The sequence below is a fragment of the Marmota flaviventris genome, chromosome 14, assembly GCF_047511675.1.
Source record: "Marmota flaviventris isolate mMarFla1 chromosome 14, mMarFla1.hap1, whole genome shotgun sequence".
NCBI lineage: Eukaryota > Metazoa > Chordata > Mammalia > Rodentia > Sciuridae > Marmota > Marmota flaviventris.
This window is the reverse complement of record NC_092511.1, coordinates 77,776,619-77,796,042: the sequence shown is the minus strand read 5'-3', so window position 1 is coordinate 77,796,042 and position 19,424 is coordinate 77,776,619. Positions and strand designations below refer to the sequence as shown.

Here is a 19,424-nt window from a genome sequence, read left to right as displayed (position 1 = left end):
TGATATTTGTAACAGCATATGTATTGTCATTTGCAAAACATTGATTCACTGGATTATACAAATTGTCCAAATGTTGACACATTTGGTTGATACGAAAATTAATATGAGCAGCCAGTTGTGGTGGCTCATGCTTGTAATCCCAGTTTACTCTGGAGTCTGACCAGGAGGGATCACAAGTTTGAGGCCAGCTTCAGCAACATAAGAGTCTGTCACAAAATTTAAAAAAAAAAAAAAAAAAAGGCAGGAGAGGCAAGGCTGGGGATGTAGCTCAGAGCTGCTTCGCGTGCTAGCTTGCTCAGTTGCCTGGGTTCCTCCCCAGTACTGCAAAAAAGAAATAAAGAAAAAGCAGTAGCAGTGGGAACACAATGACTATCACTGCTGCTACCAGTCTTCATTCCTTCCAAATTACCCACCATTACCCACTGTTACTTTTGCATCAGTACAAATGTCAATTTAATTAAAAAGGCAAATATGTCAGTATTATAGTGGCTTTGTCTTTGGAGATCACAGGGGTCCTGGGCCACACTAAGCACCATTGACCACTGTCTTAAAAAATGGCAGGGGTAGACATAAAAGTAGGAGTTGCTAGGGCCAGATGTGTTTGGCAGCTGGAATCCTGCTGTTGATAGAGCCTATTACCAGTTCATCATGACAGGCAAGGCAGACCAAGTCACTTCAGAAGCCATACACCTTAGGAAAATGGTTGCTCACAAGCGCTCTCGCTCTCTCTCTCTCTCCCCTCCCTCCCTCCCTCTTCCTCTCTCTCTCTTTCTTGACAGTGCTGGGGATTGCACCCAGAACCTTGCATATGCCAGGCAAGTGCTCTACCACTGAGATCACTGAGCTACATCTCTAACTCCTCTTTGTTTCTTTTCTTTCTTTCTTTTTTTGGACCAGGATTGAACCTAAGGGACCTTAACCACTGAGCAACTCCCCAGCCCTTTTTTATGTTGTATTTAGAGTCCAGGTCTCACTGGTTGCTTAGGGCCTCAATAAATTGCTGAGGCTGACCTTGAACTCATGATTCTCCTGCCTCGGCTTTCCAAGCCTCTGGGATTACAAGTGTGTGCCACTGCACCCAGCCTCTTTTTCTTTTATTTTGATTTATTCATTTATTTATTTATTTGGTACTGGGGATTTAATCCAGGGGTTCTTTACCACTGATCCACATCCCCAAACCCTCTTTATTTTGAGACAGGATCTTGCTGAGTTACCCAGGACCTCACTAAATTGCTGAGGTTAGCTTTGAATTTGTGATCCTTCCGCCTCAGCCTCCTGAGTATCTGGGATTACAGGCATGCAGCAACATGCCCAGCCTTTCTTTTATTTTGAGATAGGATCTCCCTTAATTGCCCAGGCTTGCCTTGAACTTGAGATCCTCCTTCCTCAGCCTCCCCAGTAGCTAGGATTATATCTGAGGCCACGGGTTCCACCACCAGCATCACAAAAAAATTCCATTAAGTTTAGTGCTTTGATCTGTTATGTGCTAAGGACTGGACAAGTTACACAGGGCGAAAAATGACTAAGTTGTGGCCTCTATCCTTAAACTAGGAGTTTAAGGGCAAAGGAACAGGACAATGATAAGAAAATATAGAGGGGCCAGTGACTAGCTGAGTAGTTGGGTCCTGGACAAGTGTGGGATCCAACACCGAACATGGTGCTACAGAAACAGTCGGTGCTAACTGAGTGTAGGAAGTCAGAGATACTAAGCGAGGTGAGGGCAGCATGGAGGAAGGAAGGAATGAGGACTGGGGAAATCAGGAACGCTTGTTCTGAAGTAGCAGTGCTGGCACTGGCTTTGAAGGTAGGTAAAATTTTGAGAGGGAAGTCAAGTCCTTCATAGTCCTGGATGAACTAAGCGCTGTGGGTACAAGAAGTACAAGGCTGTTCAGCCCCTCTCCCCTCATGTGCACTCTTTACTTAGCGGGTGCCTGGACTCCTGCTCATCCCCCAGATCCACTGAACAAAGCCTTGTTGCATTAGTGTTCATTTATCCATCAAGTGGTCCCAAGTTAGGAAAGAAATTTCTTGGTGATTTTTCTAATAAAAATTATCCGTCTGCAACAATTTTTTTTCTCTGTGGCAAATACTTGCATCAGTATCCAAACCATTGAGTAAGTTGTCAACCCTGTGTACGGCTTATGTCATGGGCCACAAGGTGAGGGCACAGCCCCTGCCTGCTGTGAGGGGAAGCCCTTAAGGCTGACTCTACTTCTCTGAGACAGAGTCTTGCTCTGTTGCCCAGGCTGGCTGCAGCCATCTTCCCACCTCAGCCTCCCAAGTACCTGGGACAGCATGCCCAAGGCCGGCTGTATGAAGTGGGAGACGGCAGGGAGACTGCGCACCTGCTAAGGCTGAACCACAGAATGTCCCAGTAGACGTGGATGACACCTCAGGGGTACACCGCCAACCTGGGCCATAGGGAAGAAGACTGGGGTGGATGCCAAAAGCCACACACCCCAAAATTTGGGTCATTGCCTTTTCAGGCTATAATATTCCCTCCCATTTCTCATTCCATTTTCTCTGTAAGCCTCCTTTTTCATTTGTAAAGTACTTCAGCAGAAATATGGATTATGTAGTGTACTCATCTACATGACTTTTTTTTTTTCCCCTTTCCGTTTTTTGAAGTTCTGGAGATGGAACCCAGGGCCTTTGAAAGTTGTTTTCTTTTTTGGTACTGGGGATTGAGCCCAGGGGCACTTAAGCTCTGAGCCACATCCCCAGCCCTTCTTATAGTTTGTTTTGAGACAGGGCCTCACTGGGTTGCTGAGACTTTGAATTTACAGTCCTGCCTTGGGCTCCTGAGTCCCTGGGATCACAGATATGGCCACCATTCCTGGCAAGAATGACTCTTAAGGCATCTTTCATTCTCATTCCTGTTTGCATACCAGGAAAGAGAAGCTCCCAGCAGGAAATGGAGTGCCCAGGACAACACAGCAGCCTAGATCCAAAGGTACCCAGCTTTCTGGCCACCAAGGCATTGCTTCTGTGGCCACAACAGACCACCTAGCATTTTTTTCCTTACAAAGCAGATGAAACCATTCTTTCTGGAGTAGAGCTCTCCTGGCCTCTAAGGGAGTCCATGGCCATTTCTGGTCATCACAGAGGCTGGCTCAGTGCCTTATTGAATGTGTCACCTTAGGGGTCATATCAAGGTGGCCTCCTGATAAGGCGAGCTCTGTAGTGTCTGCACAGGTGAGAACAGACCTGCAAGGTCCTACTCTGTGAAGACAATAGGCTGCAGGCCCAATTGGGGCACTCTGGACAGTTTCTGCTGCAAGTGGATGGGTCCAGGACAAGGGTCAGCTCCCTCAAGGACATCCTGTCTGTCCGAAGCTGGCTATGGCGCCCACGCTCTGGGGACTCCTTGGCTCTTGATTTGGACTCCCACCCTGGAGGCTCATCCTCCATTTCTTTCTGTTCCCCTCATCCACGCTTTTCTGGTCTTTAATTTCTTGGCACCTTTCATGTCCCCAGCCTGCCATCTTACACTCAGCAGTTGGAATTGTTTCTCGTTTTTCTTTTTGTGTGCTGGGGGTTGACCTCGGGCATGCTAGCCACACAGTCTGTCACTGTGGCCCTAGCCCCTTGGAACTCTGTGTATGGGGGTGGGGGCAGATACTGAGGATGATCCCAGGAGTGCTGTGCCTCCAAGTTACATCCCCAACCTTTTCTCTCTTTTTAATATTTATTTTTTAGATGTAGATGGACACGACACAATGCCTTTATTTTTATGTGGTGCTGAGGATGGGACCCAGGTCCTGCCCGTGCTAGGCCAGTGCTCTATCACTGAGGCACAATCCCAGCCCCTCCCAACCTTTTCTATTCTGTTTTGAGATAGGGTCTTGCTAAGTTACCCAAGCTGGCCTCAAACTGGTAATCCTCCTGCTTCAGTCTCCCAAGTCTCTGGAATTATGGAATTCTTAATAGTAACCACAATAGCCAACATCTACTATACTACTTTTTTTTTTTTTTAAGCATCAGGCACAGATGATGAGGTATCTGAGGCTTAGAGTTATTATACAAGTTTGTCTATGGCCAAGTAAATACTAATCATAGATCAGCATGTCCAATAGAAATATGATTAGAACTACAATATAATATATAACTTTAAATATTTTATTAGAGAACATAGCTTGCCTGGTATTTGAGAGACCCTGGGTTCAATCCCCATCCAGTATGGTAAAAATAAATAAATAAAAAATAAATTTTTTTGCCGGGTGCAGTGGCATATGCCTATAATCCCAGCAGCTTGGGAGGCTGAGACAGGAGGATCAAGAGTTTAAAACCAGCCTCAGCAAAAGCAAGGTGAAGCAACTCAGTGAGATCCTGTCTCTAAATAAAAATACAAAATAGGGCTGGGGATGTGGCTCAGTGGTCAAGTGCTCCTGGGTTCAATATCCAGTAGCAAAAAAATAAATGAATAAACTAAGAATAAACAAGTAATTTTTTTTTTACTATTCATGTAATTTAAACATTTCTACAAGCCAAATTAAAAAGTTAAAGCTGGGCTCAGGGGTGCACTCCTATAATCCCAATGACTGAGGAGGCTAAGGCAGAAGGATTGCAGGTTGTAGGCCAGGGCAATTGAGCAAGACCCTGTCTCAAAATAAAATTAACAAAGGGGCTGGAAGTATAGCTCAGAGTTAGAGCACCCCTGGATTCAGTGCCCAGTACCAAAGAAAAGAAACAGGTGAAATTTATTTTATTATCTTTTATTTAATTCATTATATCCAAAACATTTCAATAGGCCAATCAATATATAAATTATTGAGGTTTACATTTTTTTTTTCATACTAAGCCTTTGAAATCCGGTGCATATTTTACACTTACAATACACCTTAATTTAGACTGGCCACATTGCAGATGTTCAACAGCCACATGTGGTTGGTGGCTACTGCTATATTGGACAGCAGCAGTGTGGAGATTAAGGATTCTAACCAGGGCTGGGGATGTGGCTCAAGCGGTAGCGCGCTCGCCTGGCATGCGTACGGCCCGAGTTCGATCCTCAGCACCACATACAAACAAAGATGTTGTGTCTGCCGAAAACTAAAAAATAAATATTAAAAAAATTCTCTCTCTCTTCAAAAAAAAAAAAAAAAAGGATTCTAAGCATCTCCACCTGGCCATGCTGCAGGCTTCCTAAGGATAGTGAAGTAGGCAGCCACAATCTCTGCGGAAGTAGGATGTTCTGGCCACCAAAGTTCATGTCTGGATAATCCAGTAGCCTTATAATTCAATGGGGACTACATTATAAATTTGAACTTATTAATTGATTGATTGGTATCATGTATTAAACTCAGTGGCACTCAACCACTGAGCCACATCCCCAGCCCTATTTTGTATTTTATTTAGAGTCGGGTCTCACTGAGTTACTTGAGTGCCTTGCCATTGCTGAGGCTGGCTTTGAACTCTCAATCCTCCTGTCTCAGTCTCCTGAGCCACGCCCCGACTGTGTAAATTTGAATTTATTAAAGCGTCTCATGTTAGATGTACAGCTCAGTGGTAGAGTGTGTGCTTAGTAGGCACCAGGCCACTTTAATCCCAGTGCCAAAAAACTATTCTTGATGTTCAAGTGGGTTAGAAGGCATCTGGATGACATGGCTTCTCCTTTGGCAGGGTCAGTCAGTTGTCATTTTGGTGGACATACTTGTAGTATAAAATGACTCTTTCAGGCCCTGGGTGGTGGCGCATGTCCATAATCCCAGCAACCCTGGGGGGATAAGACAGGAGGATTGCAAGTTCCAAGCCAAGCCAGGCAACTTAGTCAAACCTTGTCTCTGAATAAAAAATAAAAAGGACTCAGTGGTAAAGCACATCTACGATTAATCTCCACTACCATGAAAATAAATAGATAGATAGGGCGAGGATGTTGCTCAATGAGGATGTAGCTAAATGGGTTGTTATGGGTTCAATCTTCAATGCTGCAAATAGAAACAAAAACAAAAACCCTCTCTCCCCATGAGCACTTGAGTCTTGCCACTTGATGGGAAAATCAACCTGTAGAATGTTCCCTGCCCCACCCAGTACTGAGACTGTTTTGCCACTTGAGGTACATTCCCATTCTTTATTTATCGTGAGACAGAGTCTCACTAAATTTCTGAGGCTGAACTCCAACTTGCTATCCTCCTACCTCAGCCTCCTGAGTAGCTGAGATTACATAGTACAATCTTATTTAGAAGTGAAATTCCCTAGTGTAATCTTGTTCCTGTTTGTTTGTTTATTTGTTTGTTTGTTTGTTTGTTTATTTATTTATTTATTTATTTATTTATTGTGCTGGGGATTGAACCCAGGGCCTTGTGCATGTGAGGCAAGCACTCTACCAACTGAGCTATATCCCCAGCCCCTTTTTCCTGTTTATTTTTAAATTTTCTTTGGTTTCACTTGAAAGGGAGGGTGATGCTCAGTTTTAAATGTTAAAAGTGTACAAGTTGCTCTGTTACAGTTAAAACTGAGCGGGCAGTGGTTGGGATATATAGTTCATTCATGAGGGCCTGGGTTCAATCATTAACACCTCAAAATAAATGTACACAAAGGAAAAAAAATGTCTTGAAATGGGTCCAAAACTTATAAAGGCCTTTAAAAAAAAGTATTTGTTGGAGAAGCTGACATCCCCTCTCAGAATTGGGATTTCTTTTGGGAAGGACAAGAATATTGGTTCCCTCCTATGTGGCCCTGTTCTTGTTCTTCTGTCTTGATAAACACCATCCAGGAAAAGTGGATTTTCTCTGGCCCAGAGCCAGGTCGGTGGAAAATTCCTTTGCCCTGGGCCCCCTCTGTGGTCCACAGGGCAGTCATCTGACCACTGCCTGGAGATCAGTGACCCTGCAGGGAAATGCACCCGGCAAGGCTTTTGAGGGGTGACAAGCCCCCATTTCCTGAGCGTCTCCTCCTTTCTCCCGCAGCGGTGCTAGGCACCCCCACATGCCTCTTTCTGCTCCTGCCACCACTGTTTGAACTCAGCCTCGGCACCTGCAAAGGCCGAGGTGGCCGTGCTCTGTCGCACAGCTAGTCGCCCCGGCTTGCTGGCCTCAAAGCCCTAACTGACAATCCAAAGAAGTGTGGGGATTTTAGAGCTTTCGGTCCAGGGAACCTGGAACAGGGTCGTCCAGCAAGAAAGCTTCACACCTCCATTCTCTTTCCAGCTGACCCCAGGGTGCTCACGCGGATCCGGGTGTCCAGCGCTGGCATTAGTATCCCCGACGCCAAGGGAGACGTGGACCTGGGAGGTTGGCCAGACCCTTCCTTTCTCCCGCGGGAGTCGGAAAACCCCGGGAGCCGGGGAGCCTGGGCTCGGGAGGAGCCGCGGCCACCGCCTACCTGGGGACCTGCCTAGGTGTGGCCTCGCCGGGATGCAGGGGGCGGGGGCGGGCGGGCTGCAGCAGCAGGAAGTGAGAGACGGCCGCGGGCAGCAGGAAGCCGACGGGCGAGTTCTGCTGCCGACAGACGCGGCCGCCCAGACATGGTGAGCGGGCTGGGGGCCGGGCCGGGCCGGGGCGCGGGCCCGGGGCTGGCCGGGGCGCGAAGGGCGAGCTGGTGGCAGCCAGAGGCTGGGCCCGCGCCGCCCGGGGCCTCCCGGCGATGACAGCTTGGCCGCCAATGCCCTGCGTCGCCTGGGCGGGGGCTCCTGCTGCTCGGCTGACCTCGGCTGGACCCGAGCAGGGCTCGGTGGGGGTGGGGGTCGGAATTCCTCGGAGTCCGCCAGCGCCCTCCCCCCTCCCGCTCCAGCTGGGCCTGGCCGGTGTTGTGACACCAGGCAGCCAGCGCCTCTGCCACTCCGGCTCAGATTCCAGGGCAGGCAGGGGTAGTTTCTCCCTTTGGCCTTTCACCATGACCCTGTGCAGACGCCCAGTGGATTCGTCGGTCCCCTGAATCGAAGGATCAGCCCCTTCTCTTTGAATAGGAGGACAGCCGAGCGTCAGGACAAGAACCAGTTGGTTCTCCTGATAATCTGGCCCAACCCTCACCCTGGCATGTTTCTGGAGGCCCACGGGACAGACCATCAAGGGGAGAGCCTAATACTGTTTTTCCTCCTTGTTCAAAACCCTGATCTGAGGCCTCAGCACAAGCAGGCCTGCGCCAGGGAGGCCTGCTCCCCACTTCCCCAGTGCCCCGTGACAGGCACTGTTTTCCTTAGTATCTGCATGAGCAGAAGGCGCCTGTACAGCCTCCCTAGTGGTGGGGACGCTGAAGTGTGGGCAACTGCAGCGGCAGCCCCTGATGGGGCCTTGCTGGGTCTCAGCCATGGAGCTAGGCTCCCTGCCCCGAGGTCCAGGAGCAGAACAGCTCTCCCACTGCTGCCTGGAGAGGGAGAAGGGCTGGACCAGGGAGGGCTCCTACGCCAGAGCCCACTCTAGTGAGAACCTGTGAAATGGAGGAAAGGGGTGACTCTGGGAACTGGAAAGTGGCATTTGGCTGTGCACTGGAGGGTGACACTGTACACCAGCTCTGGGGCCCCAGAGTCCTCACCAAGCACCCGGGAAAGAGTCAGTGGCCCTGAAACTGAAAAAGAAGGTTGGTCCTCTTTGTCTAGCTTCAGCTCACTTTCTGGGGCTTAAAAATGCACTTGTGTTTGATGACGCAAGCGATACATGAAAACATTCTCTCTGTAATCATCTCAAGCATTGCAAAAAACTGGAATCCACCCTGCACTGTACCTCCTTGGCCACTTGGATCCTCCTCCTCTGGTCTCACTAACCCTATGTTGCCCTCCAGGAGGAGGCCGGCGGAGGTAGGGGACATGACCAGGTGCGGAACCTGCAGAGTGAGGTGGAGGGAGTCAAGAATATCATGACCCAGAATGTGGAGCGGATCCTGGCCCGTGGGGAAAACCTGGACCATCTCCGCAACAAGACCGAGGATTTGGAAGCCACCGTGAGACGGGGAGCCTGCTGGGGAGGGAGGTTCTTTACTGTTCTGGGAATTGACATGAGTCCCCAATTCTGGTTCAGCACCACTCCAGATTGGTTTGGAGTCCAGGAAATGGTCCAGTAACTGGGCTTGGGGAGGAGACATTTTTTGCCACAGCTCAGTCTTTCCTCTGAAACCGATTCTCCCTTTGATGCCTGCCTTTGAGTCATTTTGGCCTGGAAAAAGTATCAGCTTTGGGAAAATCCTCTGGCCTTTGGCCTTCCCAGGAGTTATTAGGTGGGGGTGAAAACCTCCTAGAGTCTTGCTGAGTCAGCCTTAAAGAGAATCTGGGAAGAGCAGTGAAACCCTTTGAAGCTAGGATCCTTTGTCTGCAAAGGCTGGAATACCTCCACTCATCTTGTTAGGCCTTTCCTTTCCAACTAGGGGCCCAGGCCAATGGCTTAGGGAGAAAGTCATTTCCAAGTTCAGATGAGGCTGCAGCCTCAGGCCCCATGGCTCTGGCTTTTCAGGCTTGTGTGTGGGATGTTTATCGCTCCTTGGTCTCTGGAGACTGAGTGCCCCTCTGCAGCCTCATCTAGATACAAGTGTGCAGGTGCAGCTGGGGGAAGAGGAGCGCCCCCTACTTCCAACCCTCTGTACTGCTCTGGTCCTCCTTCCAGCTTCCACAGCTCCCAGGGGACAAGGAGTCCTGGAGCAGGGGGTGTACTCACCTGGAACCTGCAGCCCTCAGCCCCAAGGTCTGCCTTCCCAGAGACAGACTGCTGCTAGGTTCACATCAAGAGCAGGGGGACTCCTAGTCCCTGACACATTCAGATGGAGGGTCCCTGGAGCCCAGGAACCTCAGCTTGAGCCTGGCTGTGACCCTGCTATCAGTGGGTCTGTGAAGGTGGGAGGGGAGGGCAACTTCTGCTTCACAGCTGGTTGCCTCTGCGTATGCCCAGTGGGCAGGCCCCAGGCCCCTCACCTGGCCTTGTCCCTGACAGTCAGAACACTTCAAGACCACGTCGCAGAAGGTGGCACGCAAGTTCTGGTGGAAGAATGTGAAGATGATCGTGCTCATCTGCGTGGTCGTGTTCATCTTCATCCTCCTCATCGTGCTCTTCAGCACGGGTGCCATCCCCACCTAGGCTGCCCTGCCCCGCTACTCCAAGGAACGCTACCCGGTGAGGCCCCTGCCACGCCCCAGGAGCAACTTGATGCCCAGAAGGCGAGAGCTGGACTGGTCCCTAGAGCTGCTTGGGAAGACCCAGAGGACCCTGTGTGTGGCTGGGAAACTGTTGGTGGCTGGTGGACAATAAAGACCTTTCAGTGTCCCTGTGTGTGAGGTGTCCTCCCTCCACAGTTAGCCCTGGGCCTTGCATTCCTTCCTCCTGGGCTGCCCTCTGGCCAAGGCTCTGCTGTCCAGGCCCAAGCTGCTGGAGGGGTGGAAAGCACGTTTGCAGAAGGAAGGGGGGGGTCCCTGTCTTTTTTTGTTTTATTTATAGTGCTGGGGACTGGACTCAGGGCCTCCGTGTGCTAGGCAGGCACTTTACCACTGAACGACACCCTCAGTCCTTTATATTTTTTATTTTGAGACAGGGTCTTTCTAGGTTGCCCAGGCTGGCCTCATCCTTGCACTCCTCCTGAGTCGCTGGGATATTGGCATGGCCACCACATCAACTTTCTTCATTCCACCCTGTTCTATATTGTCACAGTTCTCAAGAACAAGAATTTTCTTGAGGATCTTGACATAAGGAAAATGCAAACCCTTCACAATATCTTAGAGTGACCTGTGAGACTCAGTGTCCCCCTTGGGCCCTGCCACGTCCCTTCGTTCCTCTCCTTGGAAGCGCTGGCTGAGTCATGAAGCGCTCCTGAGCAATGTTAGGCCTGGTGGAGGGCCTCCTGGCTCTGCTGCCATTGCCATCTATCTCTCTTCTATGGCCCTGTTGTAATCCAGAGCCAAGAGTTGAAGGAATTAGCCTGTTTTCATTTTCTGGAAGTTGAGCATTCTGTTTGTCTTTTGTCTGTCCCTTCCCTGAGGTTGAGCAGGCCCTGGGTCTTGGCTGTTCTGAGGGGGTGAGCATCTCTCCCCCACACCCCAGGCTGGGCACAGTCAGGGTCACAGGACAGGCCTGTGGCCCTCCTTTCCCTGCATGCACAATGAGCTTTCTGTCTTCTGATCTTCCGTCTCCCCACCAGGTCCCACTGTCCCTGGGGCTCTATCCGGTGCCCAGTCGCCTGGTGGGTGGTAGGGTTCCTGTCCTGTTTCCTCCATAGCCTTCACAGCACTGGAAGCAGCTTGTTAGGAAGAGTGGGGAAGGGGTTGGATTGAGAGGATTGGGACTGATTGGAAGTCATATTCTGGAACATTCTCTGAGCTCTGGGAAGGCAGGCTTCCGGAGACTGCAGTCCTTACTCTCCTCAGTGCACTCCTGGATGCACCATCTAAGCTTGGGACGCAGGCCCTGCACAGTGGAGTGCAGATCTGTGCTCACTGAGGCTCGGAGTGGGGATGTTGGGACTGGCCAGTTATGGGTCAGTTACTTACCAAGCTGGCAAATCCCCTCCTGTCCTGTGGGGATGTCTCTAGGGCCCAGCAAGGAATGGATAGGGGCAGGCACATATGCGTGATGAGTGAGTGAATGACACCTCCCCGTTAAGCCCATGAACCCACTTCCTATGCCTCCTGGGAGGGCCACAGTGCTGCTATGACCACTGTGCCACTTCCTATAGTGGGCTTCCGAGGGGTGGCCAGCATGCAGATTCACCTAGCGCAGGCTGACTAGAGATAACCTAATCCACCAGGAATAGCTTTACCACCAGGAATAGTCCAATCTACCAGAGACACAGCCCCACTCACCAGGCACAGCCCACCCATCTAGTATAGCCCCACCCACCATGTATAACATACCCACCAGGAATAGTCCCACCCACCAGGTATAGCCCATCCACCAGGAATAACCCTTACACCAGGTATACCTCCATCCACCAGGCATAGCCCACCCACCTAGTATAGCCCCACCCACCAGGTATACCTTCCATCCGCCAGCCATAGCCCATCCACCAGGCATAGCCCTTCCACCAGGCATAGCCCTTCCACCAGGCATAGCCCACCCACCAGGTATACCTCTGTCCACCAGGCATAGCCCACCCACCAGGTATACCTCTGTCCACCAGGCATAGCCCCACCCACCCGGCATACCTCCACCTACCAGGTATACCTCCACCCACCGGGCATAGCCCACCTACTGGGCATAGCCCCACACAGCAGGCTCACCCCTATCCACCAAACTAGCTCCCTCCGCCAAGCACAGACCCGTCCATCAGGTGGCATCCATATTCCGGCGCCGGCAGCCCGGCAGGAGGCGCCCCGCGGACCTTTGGTTGTCGCCTGCCGCTTTCGATTCTACCAGGTCTGGGTCGCGCCTCTCGGAAGGTCCAGCGCCGGCCCCGCCCTCGGCTTCCTCCGGGGCAGCGGGCGCGGAGCAGCGCGGCGATGGTGAGGGTCCAGGCGGGCTGGGCGGGCCAGAGTCCCGGGCGGGGGCGGGGGCGGCGGGACGGTGCCCTGGGCTGCGCTGCCCATCTGCCTGGGCGGCGCGGGCGGACCGGGTGACCCGGGCTGGGATCCCGGCGGCTCGACCCGGAGAGTCACTTAACCTCAGAACCTCCTTTTCCGCACTGTGAAGTGGGGTCGGCAATACCCGCCTTATTGGGACCTTTGGCTGTTAAAGACGGTCCTCTGGTCGACCGGGAGCTGGGAGCCACCGCGGGTGGAAGGTGGTGGCACTCCAGCCCGATGGCACTCCAGCCATCCAGGAGAGGAGCCAGGCCTGGCCCCGGGGGTGGGAACCTGAGAGGCCGAGGTGGTAGAGGCTGTTCCAGCCCCTTGGCTAGTGCTGGAGGACACATCCCTTGGGAGAGAGAAGAGAACTTGTTTACTGTAGAAGTTCCACCAACGTTATCGGGTGGCCCAGGCCTGACTCCTCCTAGCCTCCATTCAGTGACATCCCTGAGTTGTCACCCCACTCCTGCTGCAGACTCTGGGCTGTCCTCACTTGCTTCTCCAAGGCAAGGGTGTCAGGGAGGGCAGGTCCCAGGCTCCCACCTCCCCTGGGGCTCCTGGGAAGATGGAGTCTTGGGAAGCTGGCAGAGGTGTGATGGAGGTGGCTCGGGCAGGGTCAGGATGCTGGATGGCTTAGTCTCCAGGGACCTGGAGGCAGGAAGGGGAAGTGGGGCAGGAAGGTTAGACTGAGCTCTGGGGCCACCAGGAAATTGGTGCTCTAAGCGCCGGGACAGAGCCAGAGCCCATTCCTGAGCACGCAGGGCAAGAGAGCAGTCAGGGCCAGAGGAAGCTTCTGGCTGCCCTTAGCCTCGGGGAAGAAGGCAGGGCCAGGGCAACTTACTGGGGGCACTGGGGGACCTCGGGACTCTCCCAGGTCCCTCTGTGTCAGAGGTGTCAGAGCCGGGGCAGGCTTACTCTCCTCCACCAGCCACCTCCAGCCCCATTCTTCTTCCACTCTTGCCCTCTCTGTCCCTAGCTCTTCCTTTTCTTCTTTCCATCCCTTTCCCTGGCCTTTCCTCCTTTCCCTTTTCTGCTCCTCTTCTCCGTGCCTCATTCCATCAACACAAAATTTTTCGGGCAGTTCCTCTGTGCCAGATGTGGTGACAGTAAAGGGATTAAAGCAGGAACAAAGCCAAGATGGGAAAGGTGGGAGCTGAAAAGCGATTGCCTGCAGCCAGTCACCTTGGACAGGCCCCAGAGCGTCTGGGTGCCGAGCCACAGGCCCCTCAGAGACACACAGATTGGGCTGGCTGGGGCAGGTAGGCCCTGGACCTCCTTCACCTGATTGGTGTAGCAGGGGTTATGCATGTGATCCCCGGGGGCAGGGGTGTGCTCAGTGGTGGAACCCTTGCCTATCAGGGTGAGGTTCTAGGGCTATGCGCACACACATACACACACCCCTGGGTCCCAGTTGGTTCAACTCCCAGACTTTCTACCTACTGGCTTGTGACCTTCCACAGGTGATTTAACACCTTTGGCCAAAGTCCTCATAAAACTGGGATAGTAAAACTGCATTCAGTGGGTTTTCGTGAAGATGGAATGAAATAGAGTGAATGAGCAGCTGGCAGCCTGGTGCCTAGGCCAGGGCACATGTGCTCTGAAAGGCGGCTACGTTCCTGCTCAAGACTCAAGGGCCCATGACACCGGAGGTGATAGCTAGATGCTAGTTCTCATGAAAAATTCCCTATTTAGGTTAGGTACAACCAGGCATGGTGATACACTCCTGTAATCCCAGTGGGTCAAGAGGCTGAGGGAGGAGAGTCGAAAGTTAGTTCAAGGTCAGCCTGGGCAACCCACAGAGATCCTGTCTCTAAGTATTAATTAATAGGACTGGCACATGCCTGTAATCACAGTAACTTGGGAGGCCAAATCAGGAGGATTGCAAGTTTGAGGCTAGCCTAAACAATTTAGCCAGATACTGTCTCAAAAATTAAAAATACAAAGGGTTGAGGAGTAAGTTCAGTGGTAGAGAACTCGTCTAGCATGTGTAAAGCCCTGAGTTCAAACCCCAGCACTGCGAAAAGAAAGGGAGAGTGGGAAGAAGGAAAGAGAAAGAAGGAAGGAGTGTCCAACAGAGAAGAGTTTTATTGCTTGTGCATTTTGTGAAAACTAAGAGGATTTAATTGATTGATTGATTAGTACCAGGGACTGAACCCAGGGATGCTTAATCACTTAGCCACATCCCCATCCCTTTTACAAAAAAATTATAGTTGTAGATGGACAATAGACTTTATTTTGTTTATTTATTTGTTTTATGTGGTGCTAAGGCTCTCTGCCACTGAAGTATAGCCCCAGCCACTGCCACCAGCCCCTTTTTATATTTTACTTTGAGGCAGGGTCTTGCTAAGTTTTTTAGGGCCTCACTAAATTGCTAAGGCTGGTTTTGAACTCATGATCCTCCTGGCTCAGCCTCCTGAGCTGCTGGGATTACAGGTGTGTGCCACCATGTCCAGCAAGAGGTTTTATTATTTATTTATTTATTGTTTTGGTAATGGGAGTTGAACCCAGGAACACTTTTTATTTTTATTTACATATTTTTACATACATGTATTTAAATTCCCTTTTTATTTTTTATTTTGAGAAGGGTCTCCCTAAATTGCCCAGGCTGGCCTCCAACTTGCAATTCTCTTGCTTCAGCCTCCAAAGTCCCTGGGATTTCAGACATGCACCACCACAAGTGTAGTGCAGTTCTTAAGATCTGCCTGCTAGACAACATGTGAAGGAAAGCTAGGGAAATTGGGGATATATTAATTTTAATGATAGTCATTTATTGAGCATTTGGTATGTGTCAGGCATTGTGCTAAGCTTTTTGTTTGGAATATATCACACAATCTTCAACTAATATTGTGAGGTAGGTATTGTTATTACCACCACTTTATAGATGAGGAAGCAGAGGATCAGCAAGGTCATATCCTCCGTTTTTGGTCACTGGGCTGGTGAGTGGCAGAGGCAGGATTTGAACAGGATACAGCAAAGACCCTGCTCTTTGTGACTGAGCTCAGCGCTGAGCCAGGGAAATCACAAGACAGAACTTGCACCCGCCCATCCCCAGCAGATGGGAACAGGACTTCTTGGATACTCAACAAGATACAGGAGACAAGAGAGTTGGAGAAGGAGGTTGGTTGATTTGTCTCTCTGTGTTGTCCAACCTGATCCCAAGCTCTGGCCTCCAGCCTCAGCCTCCCCAGCAGCTGGGTTCACAGGTGCATGCCCCTGCGCCTGGCAATAAGCCCAGTTTTTGCTTTTGGTTTTGCAGTGCTGGGGTCCAGCTCAGGGCCTGGGTGCTGGGCAAGTAATAGACTCCCCTAGGCCAGCAGGGAGGTTTGGGGGAGCTGCATTTTCAGAGGAGAAACTAAGGGTATGGGGCCTGGAAACGCCTGAAAGGGGATTTGAAGGTGGGGAATGTAGCTTGGGGGTAGAGCACTTGCCTAGCATGTGTGGTCTTGGGTTCTGTCCCCAGTGTGGAGGTGGGGTTGAGTGACAGACAGGAACATCTGTCAAGAACATTTCCTGCGTAACTGCCACCCTGTCTGGCAACAACTGCTACTCCTCCCCCTGGCTCCAAACCCCATGTCCTGCAGGCCCCTGGCAGGTTTCAGAAGTGCCTCTCCAAACTGCCCTTCCTCTCTGCACTCCTGCCCCTCCTCACCCCCAGCCTGGCAGGCCTCTCCTCACACTCCGCTGATTGCCCCTGTACCCCGCTGGCCCACCTCTCTGACCTCTCTGCCCAACTTCCCTCACTTTGATCCGTGGCTGTGGAGTCAGAGGGCTTCCTGACCTCCAGCGGCTCTCCTCTCTGACACTCGCTTTCTCCAGCCCACTCGGCCCCTCTGTCCTGCTCTGGTTCTTCACTGTCTGGGTGGTGTCCCTGCAAAAACAGGCTCAGTCCATTCAGAAAACACAAACACGTGTCACGTGCTGTGTCTGCCCTTTGCCAGGCACTGGGTTGAGTCACAAATGAGGCAGGGCAGCCTGGACCCTGCCCTCCGGGTCCTCTCCAGTGCTTTCTCTCTCACATGCCAACAGAGACTGTGCACCTGGTGTCCTTTTACCCAGGGCTGAGCAGGACCAAAGAGCGATGAGCCCTGAGTCTCTGTTTTCTCTCAGGATAGATAGAGCAGGAAGGGGCCTCTCTGGGCTCGGAGAGGGAGACTGCTGCTGACTGCATCTGGGGGCACAGCCAGCTCTTAGGAGAACTGACCTGGTGTCACCCTGTACTGGAGCAGGATAGCCACAGCTGTAGAGTTCATCACACAAAAGATAACACCCAGTATCTTCCTGTCTCTAGCCATGTTTCTCATTTTTGAATCTATGTCCATTCCCGAGCATTTGCCTTGGACTTCTGGAATGTGGAATAAGACTGCCTGGGAAGATGTGGCAATAGAGGGGAGGGGGACTTGGGAGAGGACACAAGCAAGCAGCCATTACTCTCCCTGTTTCCCCAGCCTGTGAGTGCACCCCACCACCTGTGGTTGCCAGACCCTTCTAAAGAAGGAGGTTGTTTGTCTAGTTCCTGGGTAAATATTTGACCTGTTTTGGTTTCAGATGCTTGTCTCTTGAAACTCCCGAAACTCCCACCGGGCTTTATAAGCGCACCAGGAGAACATCTCTGACCATCAGAGTTGTTTTTGGATAGGCTGTAAAGAACTGGCCAGCTCACCAGACCTGCAAGGGTCAGCGCTGTGCTTGTGGTGCAGAAGGAGGGCATGTCCCTGCTGTCTCCCTGGGAGCCTGTGGTCCCACTGGGGAGCTTCAGGGGTCCTGAAGGAAGAGGGGGAGGAAGTCCCCTGGGACCACCAGATCCTTTCCAATGCCAGAATGCCTACTGAGGGCAATGGCCACAGAGCAGGCAGGAATGGGAGCTTGGTGACATTCTGAGGAGGAGACAGAAGAGGGACAGGGTTGTGGGGATGAGGGTTAGGAGGGGAGGGAGCTGAACCATCCCTGGACCTGCTCCTGGGCCTGCAGCTGATGGGGGATGGGGGTGGGGGTAGGGGGGTGGAGGCTTCCTGTCCTGGTCCTTAGTCATGTGTGTATAGCGCCCAGCTGGCTCAGAACCTGCACTTCCCTTCCCAGTCCTACAGAGTAGGCTGGGTTGGTTCAGGTGAGAGCTGCTGCCCGGGCTGGGAAATTCAGGGGTTGGTCTCACCTCTGTGCTGACTGGAAGGCTGGAGGCCAGAGGCTGAGGTTCCTCGGCAGGAAGGGGACTGATGTGGGCACTGACATGATGGGGGATGGGCAGGAAGGAGAACAGGCCTGACCAGCCAGAGGCCCAAGGAGGGGACCTGGGAGTCACTCTGGGAAAGCTTAGGCAGACACTGTGACATGAGCTGGTCCAGAACCATTTTTCTAGCCCTGTGGAGTGGCTCTCCTCCCTGTCTGGCTTGCCACCAAGTCACTTGTTTCTTTAGGGCCACCTTAGCCTGAGTTCAGTGGGAAGCCGTAGGAGAATGTGCACTGGGTAGATGCCGCTTGCAGGTCTGGGGTCCTGGGAAGCTCCCCACCTGGGGCAGCTCAGAGGAAGTGAGGCTCTGGAAGCCAGGCCTGATTTAGGCTTGGCCTTGATGGACCAGGGAGGAGCCCCATCCACCCGGAAGGTCAGCCCTTCTCTGCCCACATCTTGCCTTACGTGAAAGATGCTGTTACACCTTCCATGGGGGAAGGAGGTTTCCATCTTAGGGCCAGATGGAGCCTCATACAGCCCTGACCTTGGGCTTGGTGCCCAGGCAGGGAACGAGTTGGAGCGATGCCAGAGGCAGGCGGACGAGGTGACGGAAATCATGCTCAACAACTTCGACAAGGTCCTGGAGCGTGACGGGAAGCTGGCAGAGCTGGAGCAGCGTTCAGACCAACTCCTGGACATGGTGTGAGGCCCGGGCAAGCACAGATGGGAGGGAGAGCCTCTCAGGCTGTTCTCAAGGCCTCCAGGCCCTTGGTGGAGGCCTCTGGGTCTCCTGAGGCACCCTAGCCTAGATGTGCAATGGGTAGGCCTCACACAGTAAGAAGGCCTGGGTCTGAAGGTCGGGGGCTGGCATTGCTAACCGGGGTGAGCCGGGAGGGCTAATAGCCAAGGGCTACCTAGTGTCTGAGACCAGAAGCAGACCAGGAGAGTCCCAGGGCAGTGTGTGAGGAGGACCAGGGGACCAGGCTCTGCTGGGATGGACGGGAGGAGTTGGCTCAGAGGCCCCATGGGAGCCACTAATTCCCACCTTGTGTCTGGGGTATCCACAGAGTTCAGCCTTCAGCAAGACAACCAAGACCCTCGCCCAGAAGAAGCGCTGGGAGAATATCCGCTGTAGGATCTACATGGGGCTGGCGGTGGCAGGTGGCCTACTCATACTTTTGATTGTACTGCTGGCCATCTTTCTCCCTCAGAGCAGTGGGGACAGCAGTGCCCCACAGGCCCAGGACACAGGCATTGCCTCAGGGCCTGGGGACTGACACAGCAGGCCTGGGGGAGAGGCTGAAGGGCTTCAGTGGTCAGCTCTGGTCTCCACAGAACCCTGGTGTTTGTCCCCTTCTGAGCCACCCCAGTGACACCAAAGGGCAACCCTGAGACGTGCACCACTGCACCTCCCATCTTGCCACAGACTGGTGCTCAGTGGCAGCTTGCCGCACCAGCAATACCAGGCCAGCCCCACTGGAGCTCAGTAAAAGCCACTGTCTGGCTAAAAGCTGGTGTGAGTGTGTGTGTTTCTGAAGCTCCTCTGCCGCCACCCTGGGGCTGTTTAGCCTTCCACCTGAGGGGCTGCATCCCTCTTTTATCTTCCCTGCTTCTTCCTTGATCCAACCCTGTTCACCTTTCTGGAGTGAGAGTGCAAGGACACAGTGTTATCGGGTGTCCTAGGCCAGGGCCTAACTCTGGAATACAACGAACCAGCTCTGGCCACCTAACCCGGAAACCAAACAGAAACAGGACGGGGAACGGTGAAGAGCAGGAAAGGAACTGTAAGGGGACCCATGTCCTTAGCCCTGTCTTTGAGGGGACAACTGTGACTCTGAGGTTTTA

At 52.3% G+C, this 19,424-nt stretch overlaps 2 protein-coding genes and 1 long non-coding RNA gene across 5 annotated transcripts; all 3 read left to right on the top strand.

Moving 5' to 3' along the window:
- The first annotated feature begins 7,358 nt into the window (after positions 1-7,358).
- Positions 7,359-10,184, top strand: Vamp8 (vesicle associated membrane protein 8). The gene is made up of 3 exons (XM_027948894.2): positions 7,359-7,465; positions 8,716-8,874; positions 9,855-10,184. The coding sequence occupies exons 1-3, from the start codon at positions 7,463-7,465 to the stop codon at positions 9,996-9,998; spliced, it is 306 nt and encodes a 101-aa protein (XP_027804695.1). The 5' UTR covers positions 7,359-7,462; the 3' UTR covers positions 9,999-10,184.
- Positions 10,185-12,228: 2,044 nt separating this feature from the next.
- On the top strand, positions 12,229-19,089 carry Vamp5 (vesicle associated membrane protein 5). 3 transcript variants are annotated; one of them, XM_027948876.2, is made up of 3 exons: positions 12,229-12,352; positions 18,082-18,279; positions 18,647-19,089. In XM_027948876.2, the coding sequence occupies exons 1-3, from the start codon at positions 12,350-12,352 to the stop codon at positions 18,854-18,856; spliced, it is 411 nt and encodes a 136-aa protein (XP_027804677.1). In that variant the 5' UTR covers positions 12,229-12,349; the 3' UTR covers positions 18,857-19,089. The 3 variants fall into 3 exon arrangements, with proteins under 3 accessions (XP_027804677.1, XP_027804676.1, XP_027804678.1); XM_027948875.2 differs by having other exon boundaries at positions 18,079-18,279; XM_027948877.2 differs by having other exon boundaries at positions 12,235-12,352; positions 18,142-18,279.
- LOC139701816 (uncharacterized) lies at positions 12,443-16,959 on the top strand. The gene is made up of 2 exons (XR_011704409.1): positions 12,443-13,005; positions 16,861-16,959. It is a non-coding gene; the product is annotated as an uncharacterized lncRNA (long non-coding RNA).
- Positions 19,090-19,424: the final 335 nt, after the last annotated feature.